The 24,112-nt window shown below is 38.2% G+C and overlaps 1 protein-coding gene across 1 annotated transcript; it reads left to right on the top strand.

The window, feature by feature from the left end:
• The first annotated feature begins 13,502 nt into the window (after window positions 1-13,502).
• On the top strand, window positions 13,503-21,653 carry LOC127651954 (arginine and glutamate-rich protein 1-B-like). Its single transcript, XM_052138014.1, has 4 exons — window positions 13,503-14,120; window positions 16,039-16,264; window positions 17,232-17,315; window positions 20,706-21,653. The coding sequence occupies exons 1-4, from the start codon at window positions 13,786-13,788 to the stop codon at window positions 20,868-20,870; spliced, it is 810 nt and encodes a 269-aa protein (XP_051993974.1). The 5' UTR covers window positions 13,503-13,785; the 3' UTR covers window positions 20,871-21,653.
• The last annotated feature ends 2,459 nt before the right edge of the window (window positions 21,654-24,112 follow it).

The raw sequence follows: 24,112 nt of genomic DNA, 5'->3' as shown, positions 1-24,112 counted from the left end.
GAAAACAGCGGGGTTAAATAAAGAGACACGGTGATGACAAAATGACAGACAGGTGCGGACAATAACACACTGACAGGGCCGGAAACGATGGTAAGAAGGGAAGTGTAGTTTACACACGGACAGTGAGACTCAGGGCGGACAACAGGGAAAACGTGACATGGAACGGGATCGGTGATGGGTGAAAGGGAAAACGCGGTGCAGACGACACGAAACATGGTGCAGATGACAAGGGATCGTGACAGCTAGACTCCTGACTGGCACCAGGAAGTATACAAATATCTCTCCAGTTTTAGCCTGTTTGCATTGGCTTCCAGTCAAATACAGAGTTCAATTCAAGGTACTTTAAATGGTTTTTAAGGGTTTACATGGACTTGTACCAGATTATATTTCAGACTTCGTTTATCAACCGCTAAACTTTTAAAATCTTCACAGAGCCTGCCTTTAAGTGTCCCTAAATCCCATTTGAAAACCATAGGGGATTGTACCTTCTCTATTGCAGCCTCTCGCCTTTGGAATAGTCTGCCGATTCATATTAGAACATGTGATAGCGTTGAGTCTTTTAAGTCTCAATTGAAGACTCATCTTTATTGCTTATAACTGTTCTTAGATTTACTGTTATAGTTTTGGCTTATATTATGTATGTTTTAATTGTGCCTGTCTTTTCTATTTTGTTAGTGTAAAGCACTTTGGTCAACATGTGTTGTTTTTAAATGTGCTATACAAATAAATGTGATTGATTGATACAATTGTGTAACATCACCATTTCTTCTAATTACACTTAAGTGTTTGGGCGCTGAAGACACAAGTTTGTAAAGTTTACCAAGCAGAATTTTACCCCATTCGTCCATAATGCAGGTCTTCAGCTGTGCAATTGTACAGGGCCTTTTTTGCTGTATTTTGTGCTTCATAATGTGCCACACATTTTCAATTGTAGACAGGTCAGGACTGCAGGCAGGCCAATCTAGCAATCTAGCCACGCACTAGTAATAAGGGCAGAATATGGTTTGGGGTTGTCCTGCTGGAACATTTGTACATTTATACATTTGTATCTGAGACATATCTGGAAAAGACATTGTGGATGTTAGCATAATTCTTTCAGCATTATTGGTGTCCTCACAGATATGCAGGTTACCCATGCTATGGGCACTGAGACACACCCATACAATGACAGACACTGGCTTTTGGACCTGATGCTGATAACAGCTTGGATGTCTTTTTCCTCTTTGGCTCAGAGAACACAACAGCTGTTTTTACCAAAAACATTTTGAAAAGTGGACTCAGCTGACCACAAAAACATGATTCCACTGTTCTACTTTCCATCTCAGAATAGAATGAGCCCAGAGAATTTGGAAGCGCTTCTGGACATTATTGGTGCATGGCTTCTGCTTTACATAGTATAGTAAAGCCTTAACTTGCATATGTGGATGCAGTGGCGAATGATGTTGACTGACAACTGTTTACCAAAATATTCCATGTCATGTTATCCATTACAGACGAATGATGGTTTTTAAGACAGTGACGTCTAAGGGATCAGAGGTAACTTGCATTCAGAAGTGTTTTTTGGCCTTCTCCTTTAAGCACCTAGATTTGACTGGATTCCTATAGAAATACAAAATTGTGCACTGTAAGAAATGAAATGCCCAAAATCTTTCTTATTTGTCTTTGGGGAAAATGTTGGTAAAATGGAGAGCCTTGAAACATTTTTGCTCTTAAAAGACTAGGCTTTTTTGGAGGCTTCTTATATACAACAACACGATTGCCTCACCTGTTTTACATCTCCTGTTAGACATTACCTTGTTATATCAACTCGTCCTAAATTGCCCTGTATCAACATTGTAAGTTTCCTACATGTATACACATCCAATGCATTGTGATGAGCTGTGATGGCGATCAGTAAGACTATTGCATTGGGAACATTGTTCAGCCACACTGAAAAGCCAGATTATGGAAAAGATTACAGACTACTAGAAATTACAGATAGACAATATAAAGGGATAGTTCACCCCAAAATAAAAATAAAAAAGTCGTAATTTACTCGCCCTTTGTTGTTCCAGCCTCAGTCACAATTCACTAATGTGCACTACTACTTATTTTCTATACACTGAAAGTGAATGGTGACTGAGGTTAACATTCTGCCTAACATATCCTTTTGTGTTCAATGAAAACAGAAAGTCTTGTGGGTTTAGAATGTGGTTGATACCATCCCGCTCAATCAGCTTAGTGAGATGCTAGGGGACCATCTGATGTTAATTGGGCTGGGCAACAAAATGGACTACATGCTCTTGCCTGTGTGGCATAGACTGTCATCCAGCTGCTGTGGTAACTGTTGCAGGTGCACACCAGGGTTGGGTTCTTTGGGCAAGAGAAAAACAGTATGGTTAGAGAATGTTTTTGCATGACTATATCACTGCATATATAACTACACCCACATTCTCAAATGATGGTGAGGCATAGAAGACAATTTCAATTTAATCTTCATTGGTATCTGTAAGGAAACAAAAGAAGACAACAGCATTAGTTCAGCTTCCATCTCACCTTTCTGAGCTCTATTGTGGCAGAGGATGTCCATAGCCATTTACCCTGATTCCCTGTCTGTTCTCTAGTGGCACATTCTTGGTCACCATAATTCTTGGTCAGACAATTCCCCCCTCATTATATCACGATAATAAGTTAGAATATAATGCTAAAATAAAAAAAGAAAATGTTAGAATAGCAAAATAAATAGGCGTATCAACATTTAAATGGGAGGAGAAAAATATATATTTTTTTGTTGATGTTAAAGGTTATGAATCAAATCAAACTCTATGGTACTTCGACACAAATTAATCTGTCACTTGGAAGAAGCTTATCAAATTAGGAAGATGCCAACGTGGGCAGGGTGCATGATATCTGCTCATTCTTGAAAACCATGGACACAACTATTTACGGTATGTAAGATTTACATTAAATATGAGTTCACTTGCAGCAAGGATAAACATGGTTTGTGCTGACCACACTGTATTTTGTGCTGTGGTTTCGTTTCGATTTTCCTATCCATCTTATGTCCGGTTTATAATGTTGCATATTGCTGGGCCTATTTGGTTCATGTAAATATTCATACATTTCAAGACATTTTTGTTTAATTTTTAATTCTTAATCATTGTTATAATGTGTTGCGGCTCCTCATAATATTAAACGTAAAATCTGGGTTCTGCACCAAAACCAGTTGAGGGCCAAGTCTACAGGTGAAACACGAAAAATTTGAATATCGTGCAAAAGTTCATTAATTTCAGTAATTCAACTTAAAAGGTGAAACTAATATATTATATAGACTCATTACAAGCAAAGTAAGATATTTACTTACAGCAGGGTGGCACGGTGGTGCAGCGGTTAGCACTGTCGCCTCACAGCAAGATAGGCTCCAGCCCCCCGTGACCCTGTACACAGGATAAGCGGTTGACGATGGATGACTTACAGCTTATGAAAACCCCAAATTCAGAATCTCAGAAAATTAGAATATTACATGAAATCAATAAAAAAAAGGATTTTAAATACAGAAAATGTCGGCCCTCTGAAAAGTATAATCATGCATATGTACTCAGTACTTGGTTTGGGCCCCTTTTGCATTAATTACTGCCTCAATGCGGCGTGGCATGGATGCTATCAGCCTGTGGCACTGCTGGGGTGTTATGGAAGACCAAGATGCTTCAATAGCGGCCTTCAGCTCTTCTGCATTGTTTGGTCTCATGTCTCTCATCTTTCTCTTGGCAATGCCCCATAGATTCTCTATGGGGTTCAGATCAGGCGAGTTTGCTGGCCAATCAAGCACAGTAATACCATGGTCATTGAACCAGGTTTTGGTACTTTTGGCAGTGTGGGCAGGTGCCAAGTCCTGCTGGAAAATGAAGTCAGCATCTCCATAAAGCTTGTCTGCTTAAGCATGAAGTGCTCTAAAATGTCCCGGTAGACGGCTGCGTTGACTCTGGACTTAATAAAGCACAGTGGACCAACACCAGCCGATGACATGGCTCCCCAAACCAACACAGACTGTGGAAACTTCACACTGGACTTCAAGCATCTTGGATTGTGTGCCTCTCCATTCTTCCTCCAGACTCTGGGACCTTGGTTTCCAAATGAGATGCAAAATTTGCTCTCATCAGAAAAGAGGACTTTGGACCACTGAGCAACAGACCAGTTCTTTTTTTCTTTAGCCCAGGTAAGACGTTTGACATTTGAAGCCCATGTCCAGGACCCGTCTGTGTGTGGTGGCTCTTGATGCAGTAACTCCAGCCTCAGTCCACTCCTTGTGAAGCTCCCCCACACATTTGAATGGCCTTTTCCTGACAATCCCTGCTGCTTGTGCACCTTTTTCTTCCACACTTTTCCCTTCCATTTAACTTTCTATTAATGTGCTTTGATACAGCACTTCGAGAACATCCAACTTCTTTTGCAATTACGTTTTGAGGCTTTCCCTCCTTGTGGAGGGTGTCAATGATGGTTTTCTGCACAACTGTCAGGTCAGCAGTCTTCCCCATGATTGTGAATTCAACTGAACCAGACTGAGAGACCATTTAAAGGCTCAGGAACCCTTTGCATGTGTTTAGCTAATTAGAGTGTGACACTTTGAGCCTACAATACTGAACCTTTTCACAATATTCTAATTTTCTGAGATTCTGAATTTGGGGTTTTCATAAGCTGTAAGCCATAATCATCAAAATTATATCAAATAAAGGCTTGAAATATCTTACTTTGCTTGTAATGAGTCTATATAATATATTAGTTTCACCTTTTAAGTTGAATTACTGAAATTAATGAACTTTTGCACGATATTCTAATTTTTCGAGTTTCACCTGTAATCTTCTGTGATATCAGTTTAGAAAAGCCAGCCTTCCTTAAAGGACTATTCAGGGTTCAATACAAGTTAAGCTCAATCGACAGCTTTTGTGGGATAATGTTGATCCTTCCTTTTCTTTAAAAAATGCAGAAATTGATGATACAGTGAGGCACTTAAAATGGAAGTGAATGGGGCCAATATTTGGAGAGTTTAAAGGCAGACACATGAAGCTTATAATTTTATAAAAACACTTACATTAATTCTTCTGTTAAAACTCCTCTATTATATGTTTTTATAGTTGTTTCAGGGTGTCAGGATTTACCATGTTGAGTCGTCATGGCAACGAAGTTGTAAAATTTAATACAACTTTAAACAGAGAATGTTAGTAAGCAAATTGATCACACTAAAATCATGTTAACACACATATTGTTGTGGCAACGTTTTTGAAAACTGGTATATTTGAAAATGTATGGATTGGCCCAATTCACTTTCCTCAAGTGCCTCACAGTAGGCTTTCTTTTTTTTTTTTTTTTAAAGAAAACGAGGGACGGGTCTAAATTTATTTTAGTGGACATCGACACTGTCACAAATGTTGTTGATTAAGCTTAACTTGTATTAGAAACATATTATTTTATGTTGCTTGTGTGTGCTAGCTTACTAAGCTAATTGTACTTTGTGTTTTCTATTTGAGGACGCATACATTGTGACATATTCCAAATGCATTTGCATATTACTATTTACATTTTCATTAACACAAACGTACAAAGTCTTACAGAGACACGTATTTAGTATTTTGGGTGAGAGTTTAAACTGTGAGGCGTGTGTGTAATTGGAAGTTACGTCAGTCACAATCGACCGCGTTTTAGAGCACCTGCCGCCTTGCTGTCGACGGCCAATTATGCTGAATACACCACTTTTATATTTAGCGGAAAGTTTAAATGATGTAAACAAACGCACATCTCCTTCTTGGACAGCAAGGCGGCAGGTGCTCTAGCATGTGGTCGATTGTGACTGACGTCACCTCAAATTACAAACACGCCCCACAGTGTAAACTCCCATAAAAACAAATATTTATTTTTTTAAACTACGATAACGGTATTGTACTGGTGTGACAGTTATTTAAGATTAATGGACAACTTTTTTTTATTATTTTGAACTCCTTAATTAGCCTACTATAAGATTCCGGTAACTGCTAAAGAGTTTGCAATGGTTTATGCCGTTCCTGGTGGCCTTATTTAAATCTTATCAGTTGATATATCCTCTGAGTGTATCTCCGTATATATTAATCCATATTAATAATCGTATTAAGTATTAATGGTGTGGAGATTGTAGATAAAAATCAACAAATTTATAAAACAATATGCATCGTTACCTAAATGCAAACCATATTGGAATTCATTGTATAATCAGATTGAATGGAAAGAGGTCTGGAAGATACTTAGTATATACTGTCACACCAACAAAGTTAAAGACGTTACATACAAAAATATTCATTTATTTTACCTGGTGAGACTACACGTGTCTTTTGTAGCTTAGAGGAAGAATTCATAAAACATGTATTCTTTGTATGTGTGTTTACCCAATTTTTGGGGGATTGATATTGAATATCTAATAGGCCTAGTTAAACACACAAAATTAAAGATTAGGCTAAGTAAATATATATTTTTATTGTATAAGAATAAGAGTATAGAACAAAATTTGGTGATAAATCTGTTAATTATATATGGAAAATATATTTTTATTTTGTCAGGCCCCATTCGGGATACGTATATCCTATAGGAAGTGAAATAGCAAACGGGGTAATTAATATTGCTTTGTCAATATGACAGGGTCATAAATCGTAAGATGGACTTTGTTTTTCCAACTGAAATTTGGCAGACTTTGTTCATTTGTGTAAATGAAAATGGTAGCTAATACGCAATTTACTGTTGCATTTAGATTATGTCACAATTTATGCGTCCACAAATAGATAGCGCAATTGCAAATATAATTAGCAATTTGTTTTGAAAATAGTTCCGAAAATCCTTCCATAGCAATGTTTGTGTAATGAGAAATGTTATGTCAATGACGTTTGATATCAAGTGCAATTTGTCAAACAAGTACATTTACAACGTGATAAATCTTCCGCCATTGAGAACTCTAGGTAGGATACCCAGACATAGTAGCCTAGGCCTACTCACATAAACAGACTGTTGAGGCGACACACTGAGCATTCGCATAATGTAATATTTGTAACGAAATGAAAACCAGTTTACAGTGTTGTGAGTCTTGCCATAGCATTAATTGACCAGCAAGTGTCACTGTTTAGGTCTGTTTTCCATAGAGACCACGCTCATAGAAGATCCTGTTATTTTAGAAAGTGCTTTTCAGTGAAATTTGTTTCCGCTGACGGACGTTACAAGAATAGCCTAATATTTCCCATTCCTCATTCTTCACAATACTGCCATAAATTTGGGTTTCCTAGGGGGGACTGATTTTCATAAAAGAGATAAGAAAGTGCTTTATAGGCCTACGAAAATACAACTTTCATGATTTTAAAAGTTTTAAAATATTTTGGCATTATACACATGAAAAAAAGCCAAAAAATAAAGAACAGTTGTATGCACCAGAAATCACTTAAAATGTTGTGAATGCATTGAAAGCACCACATTGATCAAAGTAAACTAAACCCAGAGCTTAATATACATGTAGTATACATAAATACAGCTTTTTACTTCTTTTAGATCCTTAGATTACTTATTGCTGTTTTCATTCATAATTGATTGCCTGTGATGCAGGCAATGTAGGTTTATATCAGATTACCTTAAAGGTGCACTCCATTTTTTTTTCCTCATTAAAAAAGTTTTACTCCTAAAGAGATTAAATGTAATTTTGAAAAATGTATAAAATAATGAGCACTAGCATAAAATGAAGACACCAGTCACACCCTTACAAAAGCTGTTTTATGCCACATGGATTGGGTCCCCTCATGGAGGCTGCCATGTTAGAATCACATGACTAAATACTACTCTCTTAATCCCAGTAACCACCCTATTATTGGCCCTGTTATTTACTTTAATCACTCATTGATAAGAGTAATCATGGCTGACTGTGAATAGTGTATTTCTATAATGGCTTCTGTAATTGAAAACTATTGATTTTGAATGATGCTGTATTCCAGAATCCAAGAGACTAGGGCTGCGTCCAAATCCAAAGGTAGCTGTCTTGTTGCCTCACTGCCCTATCAGTCAATGACTCAACAGATAGCATTCATATATGAAGGTACCTCCAGAAACTGGTTTCGGACAGTCTACTGAGGCAGCATCGTTGCTAGGATACCAGCAATTGATTATCGCCATCTGGTGTCCACTAAAGGTAACACGTCTGCTTCATTGTGGTTCTGGTGGACTGAATGGTATAATAATCTAGAACAAAATCAGGAGAGTTTTGGCGATAACCAAGTGTGTATTTAATAACTACAATAGTATTTTCTAGCTAGAAATGGAATCAAAAGTTGGAAAAAGTTCATAAAAACATAAAAACATTTCTTCAGCTCAACCGCTGTGGATCCACGCACACAGTATTGTGGGATTTCATAGGCAGCGCAGGAAACATAGCCCTATGCTGCCTTCAGAAATCGATCAGATGGAGTGATCTCAGTAGACAGGATGCATCATGAACATGAATCGAACATGCCTTGGTCACTTCTTACCTCCGTATACACCCTCCGGAGGCAGCATTTTCCTGGTTTCGGATGCAGCCTATTTTTCAGTGTAAATTCAAGATGACAAAAAAGTTACTTAGTGCACTTTTAAGGGTCAGAGTTCCTTATCAGTTATAACAACAAACACCAATTTCATCTGAAAAAGATCAGATTTACAAACAATCTAAATCATGTCTCAAAGACTTCTGCTGAATGTCTTATTGATATCTGAGAGGAAACATCTTATAGACATGATTGCTATGAGCAAACAGCCCTGATACACACGTGCATCACACAGATGTCTATTTGATAGGCTATGTGTTACATCTGGAAAAAGTGTTTTTATGTTGTTTGCTCATCTGCATAATATATAAGACATATGCCTGTAAGTATATCAAACAGACATTTAACAGATGTTTTTGAGACGTTTATTTAGATTGTTTGTAAATCTGATCTTTTTTAAGATGTTAATCAGATGTTAATTAGACTGTGATGCTTATCTAAATAAGATCTAAAACAGACATCTCGGAGATGTAGGCTATGTGTGCTATGGATGTGTTGTAGAGTGAGCTTTCAATTTCAATTGAAATTCAATTCAAGATCAAGAGAGGAGGGGGAACTGTACTTGAGTATGTGGCAGTGTTAAGGACATTGGCTCATGATTGTAATTATGGAGAAAAATTGACAGAAATGCTTCAGGATAGACTGGTATGTGGCATAAATGATGACCGTATTCAACGTAGACTGTTGGCAGAAGCAGATCTAACCTTTGAAAAGGCTTTGAAAATAGCTCAAGCAATGGAAACGGCCAATAAGGATGTAAGGGATTTGCAAGCTAAATGCTCAGAAACATCCATGTCAATGAGAGTACATAAAACGTCAGTAAAACAAGAAGAAAAGCAAAGTAGAGCATGTTACAGATGTGGAAACTTGCAACATTTGGCCAATGAGTGCAGATTTGTTTTTGAGAAATGTCACCAATGTGGGAAACAAGGACACATAATGAAAGTATGCAAATCAAAAAGTTTCAGCAGAGACACAAACTTTCAAGGGGGAGAAAGACGTAAGATAGTTGTGACCAGAGGACAGAGATCGTATTATGTGGGCAGAGATGAAAAAAGTGCAACTGATGAAGAGGGTATTTTTACAGTTCACAGTTTGAAAGAAACCGAGATTCCAAAGGTTGCTCCACTGCACTGACGTGCGGTCTGGGTAAGCAAACTAGGCACTGCCTACCCTGTCAAAATTCAAAAATAAAATGTTTATTAAATAATAAACATGTATTTGTAATTTTACTTTTTATTCTTGTGATTTATATATGCAATATGTGTGTTATTCCAATTGTTTAGACGTTATGATGACAAATGTAGTAGTTACGCATAATCAACTAAAAACAAATGGTAGAATAAGCACTGCTTTTACAGTGCATTCACTGCAGACGATAAGCGGAAAACCCATGTTGCGCATGCGCACTTCGATCCTGTATTCTTTAACATGTACAGCAAAAAGCACAAATCTGCTGTGCCTTTTGACGTAAATATGTTATGCCCGTAATCATCTCCGTTACGTATCAGACATGGACCAATTAAAATCGAGATATTCCTGTACATTTGCGTAGCTAACGTCATTACACCACAGCTAGCGTACATGCCTAATCCCCGCCAAATTCAAAATCAAAATGACAGCACCGGCCGTAATCACGGAATTAAGAAATTTTTCCAAGCTCGATTTTAATTCCAAATATGAGTTAATTGCAAGAGGGAGGTCTACGCCAGCCTTAGATGGACATGTACAGCAAAAGGGCTCAAAAATGATCCGATCATTTCAAACTGATTGGTATGTAAGAAAAGATTGGCTATGTGGCTGTGCTAACAATCAGCGGCTGTACTGCTATCCCTGCCTGCTTTTTTCAACCAGTCAGACTGTTTGGACTTCAGCGGGATATTGTTATTTGAACAACCTGCCCGCAGCTTTAACCAAGCATGAAAAGTCTTCAGCTCACATCCAGTGTCAAATTACACTGAAAACCTTTGGAAAATCTCGGATCGACCTTGAACTTGACGAGCAAAGGAAGCTGAATATAACCTGCACCACCACGCAATGACTGTTTTTAAGGTGACAATCTGTTACACATGTGAAGATTTACTGTATATTGAAGATTGTTGTATTGTATCTTCTGTTATAAAGATGAAGATTGCACATACAAAAATAAGCACATAATGTTGTAAAAAATAAACAACTTATGTTCTGTTATATGTTCTGTGTTTTGACTACTGAATTTTGTATAATAATATCTAATGAAGATATATTAACAAAATCGTATATATTATATAAAACATATATAAAATACATATACATTTCTTGATATGCCGCGCTTGTGCGTAACGTTCACTGTTTACGCGCTTGTGTGTGTGTGTGTGTTTGTGTGTGTGTGCGTGAGAGAGAGAGAGAGAGAGTACACGATATACATCCTGATTTGTACATTTCTTGATATGTCGCGCTTGTGCGTAACATTCACTGTTATTACGTATTATTTAGCTTAAATAATAAATCAGGGAATCTGGCTTTCATAACTCAGTGCCTAGCCTCTTTAAGACATCACCGCACGTCACTGCTCCACTGACTATCACACTGGCTGTTAATGAGTCAATTATACCTTTTGAAGTGGATACCGGTTGTGGTGTGACTGTAATGAATGGGTCAAATTTTTCCAAATTATGGACAAAGTATAAAATTCCAGAATTAAAGACCTGTTCTTTGAAGTTAAAAACCTATACTGGCCAAACCTTAACAGTGTTAGGTTCTGCGCAGGTGGAAGTTGATGTTGTATTCATAGGCTCTTAGTGTCACAGCCCAACGCTGGATCCTAGGAGATGACATTTGGGGAACAGCTTTTAATTCATTAAATAAAGACAACAAGGGTTTATGGTCCGTAACTATAGTAAACTTCCAAACGGGTTGCAACTTCCGACCATACAAATACTTATGGAAGTGTTGCAAGCCGAACATGATGGCCAACCCTTCCTTGTCCAACTGTGAATAATTCCGCTCAGCTTGATTCATTTATAAGCCTGGCAAAGATCATGGAAACGCAGATGCTCTAAGTCGGTTACCATTGTCAACAGAGTCGGACATTGAACAGGAGGAAAGAGTCCTGATGCTGGAGAATGCAGACATAACCTTGATTACTGCAGAACAAGTGAGAGGGTGGATGCAAACCGATCCGGTATTATCCAGGGTGAGAGAAATGGTGCAACGTGGTGGGCATGAATTAATTGGAGCAGAGTTTGACCCTTTTACATCAAGAAACGATGAATCAAGTGTACAGGATGGTTGTGTGCTCTGGGGGGCCAGAGTCATCATTCCGAGTGTGGGTAGACCAGAAGTCCTGAAACAACTGCATCAGTGCCACCCAGGAGTATCCAGGATGAAAGCTATGGCCCGAAGTTATGTGTGGTGGCCCAAGTTAGATCAAGATGTTGAAAGGTTGTTTAAAACCTGTCATCTATGCCAAGAGCATAGGAACGTTCCGGCTGTAGCCCCACTGCATCCGTGGAATTGGCCAGAAAAACCATGGCAAAGATTGCACATAGATTATGCTGGGCCATTCATGGGAAAAATGTTCTTGGTCTTGATTGATGCACATTCGAAATGGATCGACGTGTATCCCGTGAACTCAGCCACATCTGCGGCCACCATTGAATGTTTGCGTAAGAGTTTCAGTAACCAGGGACTACCAGAACTTATTGTATCAGATAATGCTACTTGTTTTGTTAGTGCTGAAGTTAAAGAGTTCCTGAACAAAAATGGAGTATAGCATGTTACTTCTGCACCTTATCATGCTTCCAGTAATGGGTTAGTGGAATGGGCCGTACAATTTATTAAAGGCATGCTAAAAAAATGTGTTGAAGGAACTATTGCAACTAAATTGGCCCGAGTGTTATTCAGTTATAGGGTCACTCCTCAGACCATCACTGGTCTCTCTCCAGCTGAAATGTTACAAGGACGAAAAGTGCGGTGTTCTCTGGACTTTATGCATCCTGATTTGACTAGGAAGATTAAGAAACAACAACAAAAGCAGAAAGCACATTATGACAAGAAGGCCCACGAACGCAGTTTCGGTGTGGGAGATCCAGTACTGGTTCGCAATTTTAGCTATGGACCGAAATGGATTCCGGGGAACATAGAGACTGTGACTGGACCACTTTCTTATAAAGTGATGCTTGGCGATGGGAGAGTGGTCCGAAGACATGTGGATTAAATTCATGGCCGACAGAAATTGCTGGTGAAATTTTCAGGGGAGGAAATGGACGGTAAATCTTCTGATTATTACTTTTTTGACAACTCTGCCTCTGTGGTTTCTAAAAATAAAGAGGCAACAGTGGCTGAGGACATTCCTGGGGAAGTCAATCCCTTTGAAGCAGCTGATGATTCTTCTCAAGCTGCTGAGATACCTGAAATGAACAAATCTGTTAGCCCTGTTGTGATTATGAGAAGGTCACAAAGAACCAGGAAATTGCCTGGTTATTTGAAAGATTATGAAATTAAGTAAAAAATAAAAAAAATCGTGGAATGAAGTTCATAGTATGGTAATTATATTGTAAACTTGGGGGGAAGGGGATGTTGTAGAGTGAGCTTTTGTAGATTAATGTATAGGGGGCAATCTAATGCTTTTTGGCTTTGGCTTAAGAGTAGCAAAGAAGAAAGTGTAGCAGATATTGATTCCACCTGGACTTGACTCAAGTGTATTGCTGGCTTGTGTTCTCTGAGTAAATCAACTTCTTTGAACGGATTTGTCTCCTGCAAGTTATTACAGGATGTTACAGAACATTTTTTTTAGTATGTTATAAAGCTAAAGCTTATTAAAATTCAAATAAAAAAACAAAGGCCTGAGGCAGGCACGTAGCGCTTACACACTCCACGCCGGTTGATGGCAGTAATCAATGGCACCAAATGTCGGTAAGGAGAAGAAAAAAAACAATTACAGATGCATTCTGGGATCTAAGATCAGTCACCCTCCATTTTGCTTTTTTATCCGTAAGAAATAAATGGCACAGTGCATCTAAATGATCTCGTTGTTACCAAACAACTCATTTGCAAAGCATAGTTTCATCTCCTCGATCATTGTCATGCAGTCTGGATTGATTCCTTAATTGTGTGCGATTTGAGACTTGTTTTGAAAACGATGAAGTGCTTGTGCCGCCGGCAGTCACCCCTCTATCTGGTGCTATAAAGATATTCAGCGTGTGGAGCACCTGCTAACTACTACTGAACTCTATCTACTTTTAAAATGGGTCGTTCGCGGAGCCGTAGCTCTTCTAGGTCCAAGCACACCAAAAGCAGCAAGCACAGTAAAAAGCGCAGCCGCTCTCGGTCGAGGTCCCGGGACAAAGAGAGGAAGAGGCGCTCAAAGTCCCGAGAGTCCAAAAGGAGTCGGAAGAGAGAGTCGCGCTCTCGGTCCAAATCGAATACTGTCACGTCCCGAAGGGAGAGGGACAGACCCGCAACGCCGCCGGAGAGAATCGATATTTTTGGCAGGGCTTTAAGCAAGAGGAGCACCGTAGATGAAAAGCAGAAGAAAGAGGATGAGGAGAAGAAAGTCGAAATGGAAAGACAGAGGAGAATGTGAGTGCTGCTAGTTTGTCCACAGCTGTGTAGTAGGACTTAAACCGTGTAAGCCATGACGATAACTCGCAAAGTACTGTGGTGGTACCATCGTACATTGAAGGTGTCAGAAGGCAGCAGTGCCATGTTTTTTTGATATTGTTTATATATAGATATAGATAGATAGATATTAACGGTTATTATAGATATTCCTTTAAGAATTTATGATTTGTTATTATTGTAATGAATAATTATTGGTTTCCATTAAAAGTCCCAAATGGTACCAATCCAATAAACATAACATGCCACCAATAGAAGCCAACTCATTCCCAGTAGAGACCTATTATGATTTTTTCTCCTTTCAAACCTGTACAATTCTCATTTATATCCAGTAGAACCAACCCCCTTTCCACTATGTCAAACAATTTGATGCAGTTCTTACAGGGGTTTAGAAAGGTGCCATAATAGTCTCTTATGCCATTAATGTTTTAGGAGCAAAACAAAATCAGTAGATATTTTACCATTGGTGGACTTTTAGCCCCACTGTACCCTATCACATACAATCATGTTAATTTATTTACTAACATATTACCTGTTAAAAAAAAAAACTAAAATCCCTTTTTGAGACGTTAGCTTGCAATTTGTGGGAAAGAGGCAGTGGAGCAGGTGGGAAAGCTAGAGAACAGTATGGTGCTAGGGGCTAAATTTGAGAAAATTTGAAATATTTTGTCAAATTTTGTACATAGATGTACAAAAAAACGATTTAAAGCTGTACAAGTCCGAAGGATAATGCTCACAACTGGTTCAATACCCAAACAGGCCACAGTTGACCCATTAAGACAATGGAACAATTTATTTTAAATTGTTATTTCTCTTAATAAAAAAAAAAGGTTTGTTTACATTGTCTTCACAAAGTCACAACGTTTGGTTCCATTCCCCAAAACTTTGCGTTTTCTTTTTTCTCTCTCCCCAATTTGGAATTTCCAATGCGCTCTTAAGCCCTCATGGTGGTGTAGTGACTCGCCTCAAGCCGGGTGGCGGAGGATGAATCTCAGTTGTCTCCGCATCTTGAGACCCTCAACCCACGCATCTTATCACGTGGCTTGTTGTGCATGTTACTGCAGTGACATAGCACGTGTGGAGGCTTCACGGCATGCTCCGCGGCATCCACGCACAACTCGCCATGCACCCGTTCTGAGAACGAACCACATTATGTCAACCACGAGGAGGATACCCTATGTGACTACCCTCCCTAGCACACCCTGGATTCGAGCTCGTGACTCCAGGAGTGGTAGTCAGAGTCTTTACTCGCTGAGCTACCCAGGCCCCCAAAACTATGCATTATTTATTAAGTATTCTTTACCTGTCCTGGTCAAAATTGACCCTAAGATAATATGAGGGTTAAGATCATAGCTGTGCCTGATTATCCAATTAAGTAGAAGTGGTCGTTCTATCTGGTATCAGCTCCAGAATCTACTAAAATTTTGTGAATTTGATTCTGAAACAATTAATTAAACAATTACATTAAAATGTAGAAATTTTGTGAAGATATTTACTATCATTAAGCTAAATTAAATATGTCTGCATTATTTTGGACATCGGCTACCCATCATTGAGATCGTTATCAACATCAGCCATTTAATTATTTTTTTAATAGACTAATTATCCTGTATTGACATTGTTTATTGCCACAGTATGAACTTTTCTATGCACAAGAGCAATGCGACATGCCAAATCTGTTAAAACTTTATTAAAGTTGTTGAAACATCCAATAGCTAGACAGCAATGAAACCTTTTCACATTGTATTACTATTTTTCACAGACTATTTCAAATTCAAAGATCACAAAAAAAAAAAAAAAAAAAGATTACAGGCCAAACACAACAAGTAAAATGTAAATTTGTGGTACTAAGTGAAACAACATATTTGTATCTTCTTAGTCGACAGCAGGAGATAGAAGAGCGGCTTATAGAGGAGGAGACAGCGCGGCGTGTAGAGGAACTGGTCGCCAAACGTGTGGAGGAGGAACTGGAAAAGCGCAAGGATGAGATTGAGAGCGAAGTGTTGCGACGGGTGGAGGAGGCCAAACGCATCATGGAGAAGCAGTTGCTAGAGGAGCTGGAGAGACAGAGACAATCAGAGCTGGCTACTCAGAAGGCCCGGGAGGTAACTTGCATGTGAACACACACACACCACAGAATGTACTTCGTTCTTCTTTTCTGTTAATCCCTGTACTGATCAATTAGGGCCGTTCACACAGGACATGTTCTTGCATTTATCTGTGCTGTTTTAAAAAAAAAAAAAATTTCAATGGAAACATGCCATTGCGATGTGTCTCGTACCAGAAACATTGTGTAAAGTAAAAATAGTTCAACTTCAAAAGCAGAGTATGTTTGAGACACCTGGACTCTATTCCCTTCTGCAGCGCTGGGTCCCACTGTTTGTGGACGTAGTAACGCATCCTGTGTGAACGGCTTACTAGACTGCAGTAAGTAAAACTAAAATGGAATATTTTCAATGTACACATCAGTAGTAACCAATGTTAGTGACTGAACTAAAAGTCCTCTGTTTGAAATTAATTTAGTGTATTGTACAGCAGTACCATCCTCTCATCTTTCTTTTTAATGTTTCCCCCATGTAAACACAGTTTTTTTTTTAACAAAAGAACACATGCACAGCTCCTTTGAGTTCTATGAGCATTGGTGGCAATTGTAAGCTCATTTATTCACCTGAACAGTTGCTTATGGATAGAAGTGATGAAAGTTGTTCACGCTTCTGTTCCTCTTATACACCTTTGGAGCTGACTGCTCCTCAGACGGCACTTCACTGTGCGGCCTTTTTTCTGAGAATGAGATGTAAGTAGAGGTGTACAGCAAAATACAGGTCAGTGGTTTGAAAGAACCTCCCTTGCTGATGGGTGGTGTATTTTACAATAAAAAAGAAAGTATTCCCAATTTGACTCCTCTAGGAACTCCATTTATTCATCAGTGAAGGACAAGTGTAGGGTTATCCGTGTCTGGTGAGCTCAATACATCTTCATTATCTTCTCATTTACGTGTTGCTAAAGTTGTACCACTTGTTTTTGGGAATCAATCTGTCTTTACAATCCCACTGAACCTGTTTACATTTGCAGGAGGAAGAGAAATCAAAGCGTGAAGAACTGGAGAAGATTCTGGTGGAGAACAATCGCAAGATAGCCGATGCTCATGCTAAACTGGTATGTATATGTGTGATGATATAAAGCGGCGTTAGAGTCTAGAATCTCAGCTACTGACCAACGTCCATTAGTTTAGTGTGAGTTTCACTACTGTACTGTGCCGACTTTACCATGTCCTAAATTTTTTTTTTTTATTGGTTGTCCTGGCATTGCAAGGGACAGGATTAGGGATGCATCGAAGCGGCTGCCGATATTAATCGGGCAATTATTTACAAAATTTATACCATTGGCAAATTTTTTTCAAGCATTAAAATGCAGACATGAACAATAGTTTATTTATCATCACAACTCTGAGAATTCGAGTGCACAATCCAGAAGTTATGATAGCCACAGAATGTGGAAGGATGTGCACTCCTAAGAATATGTAATATTTGTTTTAATCATATTTCTTGTTCTCACATTGAGGAAACACCATTGTTACAGATGTGACAGCTGTGAAAGCGGCACTTACCTATACATGATGGGGTAAAACCATAAAAAAACACTTAGACTTCAGATCTTCAACAGCACATTTTTACTTCTTAGAACATTAGTATGGTATTCACTAAAGGAGACCTATTATACTAATTTTTACAAGATGTAATATAAGTCTCAGGTGTCCCCAGAATGTGTCTGTGAAATTTAAGCTCAAAATACCCCAATGATCCTTTATTATACCATGTTGTAAATGCCTCTATTTGGGTGAAATCAAAAACGCGCTGTTTTCGTTTATGTCTCTTTAAATGCAAATTAGCTGCTGCACCCCACCCCAACATAGCTCTGGTCTTTATTAATATAATCAGAGACAATGGTAACTTTAGCTGCATTAGCCGTGGAATCAGCTAACAAGCACATTCGGAAAGGCGATTTGCAAACATTCACAAAATATAAAGTGTGATATTTACGTCTTCGGGATATAAAGCTGGAACACGAACAGTTTGTACTGATCCATGCTTGAGAATAACATTCTTTGAAAATCCTGCTTTATATTGACACTCATTCACAAAGCAGTCCAGTGTAAAATGATTTGCACTAACATACACAAATTTTTGTATGTTTTGGGGCACGTTTCCTTCAAAAACAAAACTTGTCCACTGCGTCTTCAGTGGCTCTGATACCGGGAGTACACGAAGACACTTATTTTCACTTTTACAGCCAACAACAGAACACTTATGAGGCTTACAAAGCTGAGACATTATTCTTCTCACTGTAGCTGCTCCAGTGTGGAAAAAAATGCTCAGGGGAGGATCAGTGATAATAGGGTGGAGTGCGTTACCAGTCGTGGGCGAGGCTTGAATGAAATTAAATGAAAACCATTCATTTTGACACACTGTTTTTGATTAATAGAAATATAAGAAAGAGGAGCGGGTTGACTTTTAACATTGTAGGGTGGTTGTGTACACACACACACACACCGCCGACACACATTTATGTGAATTTTGTATAATAGATCCCCTTTAAAGGAATAGTTTACCCAAAAAATTTAAGTTGTCATACAATTTACTCACCCTAATGCCATTCCAGATGTGTATGACTCTTCTGCAAAACGCAAAGTATTTTAGAAGAATATTTCAGCTCTGTTGGTCCTCATAATGCAAGTGAATGGTGGTCAGAACTTTGATTGTCCAAAAGTAATCCATAAGACTCCAGTGGATAAATCCATATCTTCTGAAGCAATATGATGGGTGTGGGTGAGAAACAGATCAATATTTAAGTCCTTTTTTTTTTTACTGTAAATCTACACTTTCACTTCTACATTCTAGTGTGGAAGTGACTTTCACATTCATCCACCTACTGGTTGGGGCTGATCAAAGGTGGAGATTGATTGTAAAAAAAGACTTACATTTTGATCTGTTTCTTACCCACACTTATCATATTGCTGCAGAAGATATGGATTTACCAACTGTAGTCTTATGGATTACTTTTTTGTCTCTGTCACTTTTGGACCTTCAAAGTTCTGGTCACCATTCACTTGCATTGTAAGGACCAACAGAGCTGAAATATTCTATAAATCTTCATTTTTATTCTGCAGAAGATTGTCATACACATCTGGGATGTGAGGTGAGTAAATGATTAGAGAATTTTCATTTTTGAGTGAACTATCCCTTTAAATCTACACGATTGATTGAGTTGAGATTGAAATTGCAATATGGTCCCACACAATTACTAAACCTTGAAATCGAAAATAATTTGTGGTGAAAGACAAATTTAACTACAGTTGACAATAAAGCTTATTAAGTATTTTAAATATAGACTGCAGTCAGCGCTCCAGTCAGTAATGTTTATGCATGCGGCGCCCTCTAGTGGTGTGATGTGCATTATCCATTATACCACAATAGAACTTTACAGGGCATTTTGTTCCTTGTTATTTTTCCATGATGTGGTTGACATTTCCTGGAATTGCCCAACATATGCATTATATGAATTTGTAATGTTCTATTACATACAGTAAAATGTGAGTTTTGTTGTTTTGAACTGTAAAAACAGAAGTGTGAATATTTTTTACATCAATCATCATGCTTTCAAATGTATTTATTTTTCAAAAATAAAATTATCTTCCATTTATCTTTTATTGTGACTCGCTTTAAATTCTTAAGTGTTCAAGAGATACAATCCATGATATTTGATATTTTCTTATGGGGCTTGAAGTGAAAATTTTCATGTAGTGTAACCATCTGAGACTGTAAAAAAATATAATTAAAAGCTCATTAAATTATGAAATTCTTGAAAAATAAATGTTGTGCAATTAAACACTAAATCAAAGTCCGGTGGTGTAACCAGCATGTTGGTTGCTTTGTTACGTGCCAAAAAAACCATTTAGACCATGAAGACTTGTACAACAATAGGTATGGTTGTATTTAAGGGAAGTATTTTAATACATTTTAATTGACGGTTACACTACATTACGTTTTTAAAGTCATTGAATTTATGCTTTAAATGTTTTTTAAAAACGTATGAAACCAAAATAGACACAGATTACATTTCTACGAACTTGATGCATGTCTTTTGAATTTTATTTTTTAAATGTTTCTTATTTTATGTTTTTGTGCTTTTTATACATACCAGGTAGTGGAGACTGTGTGTAGCTTTTGTGTGGCTATTTATTTTTCTTTAAACTTTTAGGTCTTTCAATGTCTTATAAACACCTAGAAGCCTTTCTAGCTTAAACACTTATTACCTATGCCTTGCTGTCTTCTCATATAGAGTGAATGTCTCTTTACACTGATTTAGGTGTCTTTTATATGCAATTGGGGTTTAGTGTAGTCCTTTGGATTGGAAACTAATTGACATGTTTATTGTATAGATTGAATATAGAAGCCAGAGTTTACGTCTGGTTTTAGTGCATCCAGATACTCAACCATGATTATTTTTGGGATTCTTCTAACAAACTCCCCACATATTGTCCTACAGGCAGAGGAACAGCTACGAATAGTTGAAGAGCAGAGGAAAATACATGAAGAGCGTATGAAGTTGGAGCAAGAGCGACAGAAACAGCAGAAAGAAGAACAGAAGATCATTTTGGGGAAAGGGAAGTCGAGGCCTAAACTGTCTTTCTCGCTGAAGGCCTCAGAGTGATGGAAACAATGTGGCTGGTATGCCATGGGTTTCTCCAGACTTTTTCCAGACCACCTCTCCATGTGAGGGCTTTGTGTTGCGGCACGAGTTCTACTTTGTTGGTCTCATGTGGTGTATTTCAAATTCTCAGAAGAACGGGAGCAATCAGTTTGTCAAATACCCTTCAGTTTTTCCCTGTTTTACCTTTGTTTTTTGTTTTTATTACTGACTCTTGTATAGATAACCTCCACTTTGTCTTTCATGTAGTCTCTGCATACGCATTTGGTGTATTGCACGAGTAAGGAACAAAATGACCGGCCTGACCTGCTGTCTCATCTAAATGTGCATTATGGTGTCCTGTTTCACTAATTCAAGACCTCAACAGATTTACCTGACAGATTCAATTGGAAGTTATTTTATTATAATTTTTTATAGTTTATTCATAATTTAATGTAAGTAGAATGCGAGATGGGCAGGGAAAATCCACTTTAATGGTAACTAATTGGAGCATTGTATAATAATAACCTTGCCATTTTATTATTTTTACATTCACATTCATTATTGTACATTCAAGATGTAAAAGGTTAATGCTGTAAAAAAAAAAGATGCTTTTAGAGTTGAATGAATGAAAGATTGCAGAATTGGCCCGAATTCGTGTTTGTGGTTAAATATTTGACCTATTTATCAAGGATATGTCAAGAATTTCCAATAAATCTATGAATGTGTTCTTGTTCTGTTAATTGGATATCTGTTTGCTTGACAACTAGTCATTTTGTATTAAAGGGGTCAAGACATGGGTTTTTTTTATTGTATTATTATGTTCCCTTAGGTGCAATTATAGTATTAATATATTTTTTTTTAAGAAAAACATTTAAAATCTAGTGGTTTATGACCTTTTCCCACCCTGTTTCTCATCCTCTGATTCAAACAGTCTGTTTTGGGGGCGTTTTCCATTTAAGACTTCAGTGTTAACACTCACTGTTATGATTGGCTAACGTCAGTGCCTATGTATCAATTATTGACGCCCCCAGCCAGAACAATATGCAAGTAAACTAAGTAAAAACACTGTGATTATTCATAATGAATGAAATTGCGCTTTAAAAAGTAGTTTAAAGTTTAAAATAGATTACTTACAATTTGCGTCGTCGTTGTTCCCAGAATAGTCGGCACGGACTTATCTTTGAGCACGGACTTATCTTTGAGCAACAGTTTTCTGGCAAAGCCAGCATCATATTGAGATTTGTTCTCAAAACAGTCATCCTTAAAATGTACAGAACAAACGCTTAAGTTAACACTGCCGTGACTGGGACGTCCGCAAAAAATAAACTGCATCCATTTTTCCCTGACGTCTGGATCTTTCGGCAGCTTATTCAGAGGTTTTGTTTGACCACAGCCAGGAACAGCACATCTGTGTGGCATCGTAATTTTCCTGTGCACAAGTAGTCTCTGTCAGAGCTCGCTGTCCATCGACTGAACACTTGTGAGGGGCACGGCGATACGAAATGAGCGTAGTTGTCTTGCGCTTAAAGCGTAGTTATCTTGTGCTGGAGGCGGTCATATGCAAACGCTGGTACGTCATTTCTAACCGTCACGTCACTTCTAACCATGAATCCAGAACGAGCTGTATTTTGAGCTTGATTAAATAAATGATTCGTTTAGAATGGGGAGGACGTCTTAAAATATTAAACTTGCAGGACGTTTTAATGATACAAAGACCTCTTATATACCAAAAGATCAAGGCAAATTTGGTTTCTCATGTCATGACCCCTTTAAGATGAGTAGTTTCTTAGATGTAGCTTAAGCATATTGCAAAATTTTTCGCTGTGGGCGAAAATGCCTTGTTGATGCTAGAGGTCAGAGGAGAATGGGCCGACTGATTCAAGCTGATAGAAGAGCAACTTTGCCTGAAATAACCACTCGTTACAACCGAGCTATGCAGCAAAGCATTTGTGAAGCCACAACACGCACAACCTTGAGCCGGATGGGCTACTACAGCAGAAGACCCCACCGGGTACCACTCATCTCCACTACAAATAGGAAAAAGAGGCTACAATTTGCAAGAGCTCACCAAAATTGGACAGTTGAAGACTGGAAAAATGTTGCCTGGTCTGATGAGTCTCGATTTCTGTTGAGACATTCAGATGGTAGAGTCAGAATTTGGCGTAAACAGAATGAGAACATGGATCCATCATGCCTTGTTACCACTGTGCAGGCTGGTGGTGGTGGTGTAATGGTGTGTGGGATGTTTTCTTGGCACACTTTAGGCCCCTTAGTGCCAATTGGGCATCGTTTAAATGCCACGGCCTACCTGAGCATTGTTTCTGACCATGTCCATCCCTTTATGGCCACCATGTACCCATCCTCTGATGGCTACTTCCAGCAGGATAATGCACCACGTCACAAAGCTCGAATCATTTCAAATTGGTTTCTTGAACATGACAATGAGTTCACTGTACTAAAATGGCCCCTACAGTCACCAGATCTCAACCCAATAGAGCATCTTTGGGATGTGGTGGAACGGGAGCTTCATGCCCTGGATGTGCATCCCACAAATCTCCATCAACTGCAAGATGCTATCCTATCAATATGGGCCAACATTTCTAAAGAATGCTTTCAGCACCTTGTTGAATCAATGCCACGTAGAATTAAGGCAGTTCTGAAGGCGAAAGGGGGTCAAACACAGTATTAGTATGGTGTTCCTAATAATCCTTTAGGTGAGTGTATATACAGTTGAATTCAGAAGTTTAGATACACTTCGGCTGAAGTCATTAAAATTATTTTTTTTTAACCAGAGATTTAATATGATCAAACTATAGTTTTGTCAAGTCACTCAGGACATCTACTTTGTGCAAGACATAAGTAATTTTTCCAACAATTGTTTTCAGACAGATTATTTCAATTTTAATTGACTATCACAATTCCAGTGGGTCATAAGTTTACATACACTAAGTTAACTGTGCCTTTAAGCAGCTTGAAAAATTCCAGAAAATTATGTCAATCCTTTAGATTCTGATAGGTGTATCTGTGGATGTATTTTAAGGCCTACCTTCAAACTCAGTGGTGCTTTGCTTGACATCATGGGAAAATCAAAATATTTTGTTTTTTGAACCTCCATATTTTGTCTCATAGAGATGAATGTAGTTTGGTGTAAAAAGCGCAAATCAATCCCAGAACAACAGCAAAGGACCTTGTGAAGATGCTGGAGGAAACGGGTAGACAAGTATCTGTATCCACAGTAAAACGAGTCCTATATCGACATAACC

Source organism: Xyrauchen texanus, chromosome 11, assembly GCF_025860055.1.
Source record: "Xyrauchen texanus isolate HMW12.3.18 chromosome 11, RBS_HiC_50CHRs, whole genome shotgun sequence".
Taxonomy (NCBI): Eukaryota; Metazoa; Chordata; class Actinopteri; order Cypriniformes; family Catostomidae; genus Xyrauchen; species Xyrauchen texanus.
The sequence above is the reverse complement of the archived record's forward strand: the minus strand, read 5'-3'. Positions and strand labels throughout refer to the sequence as shown.

Bases quoted from the DNA above. Each gene is read 5' to 3' on its own strand.
- LOC127651954 (XM_052138014.1), top strand. From the start codon at position 13,786: ATGGGTCGTTCGCGGAGCCGTAGCTCTTCTAGGTCCAAGCACACCAAA. The intron at 16,265-17,231 runs GTAACTTGCATG...TTACATTTGCAG, and splicing joins CTACTCAGAAGGCCCGGGAG to GAGGAAGAGAAATCAAAGCG. The intron at 17,316-20,705 runs GTATGTATATGT...ATTGTCCTACAG, and splicing joins CCGATGCTCATGCTAAACTG to GCAGAGGAACAGCTACGAAT.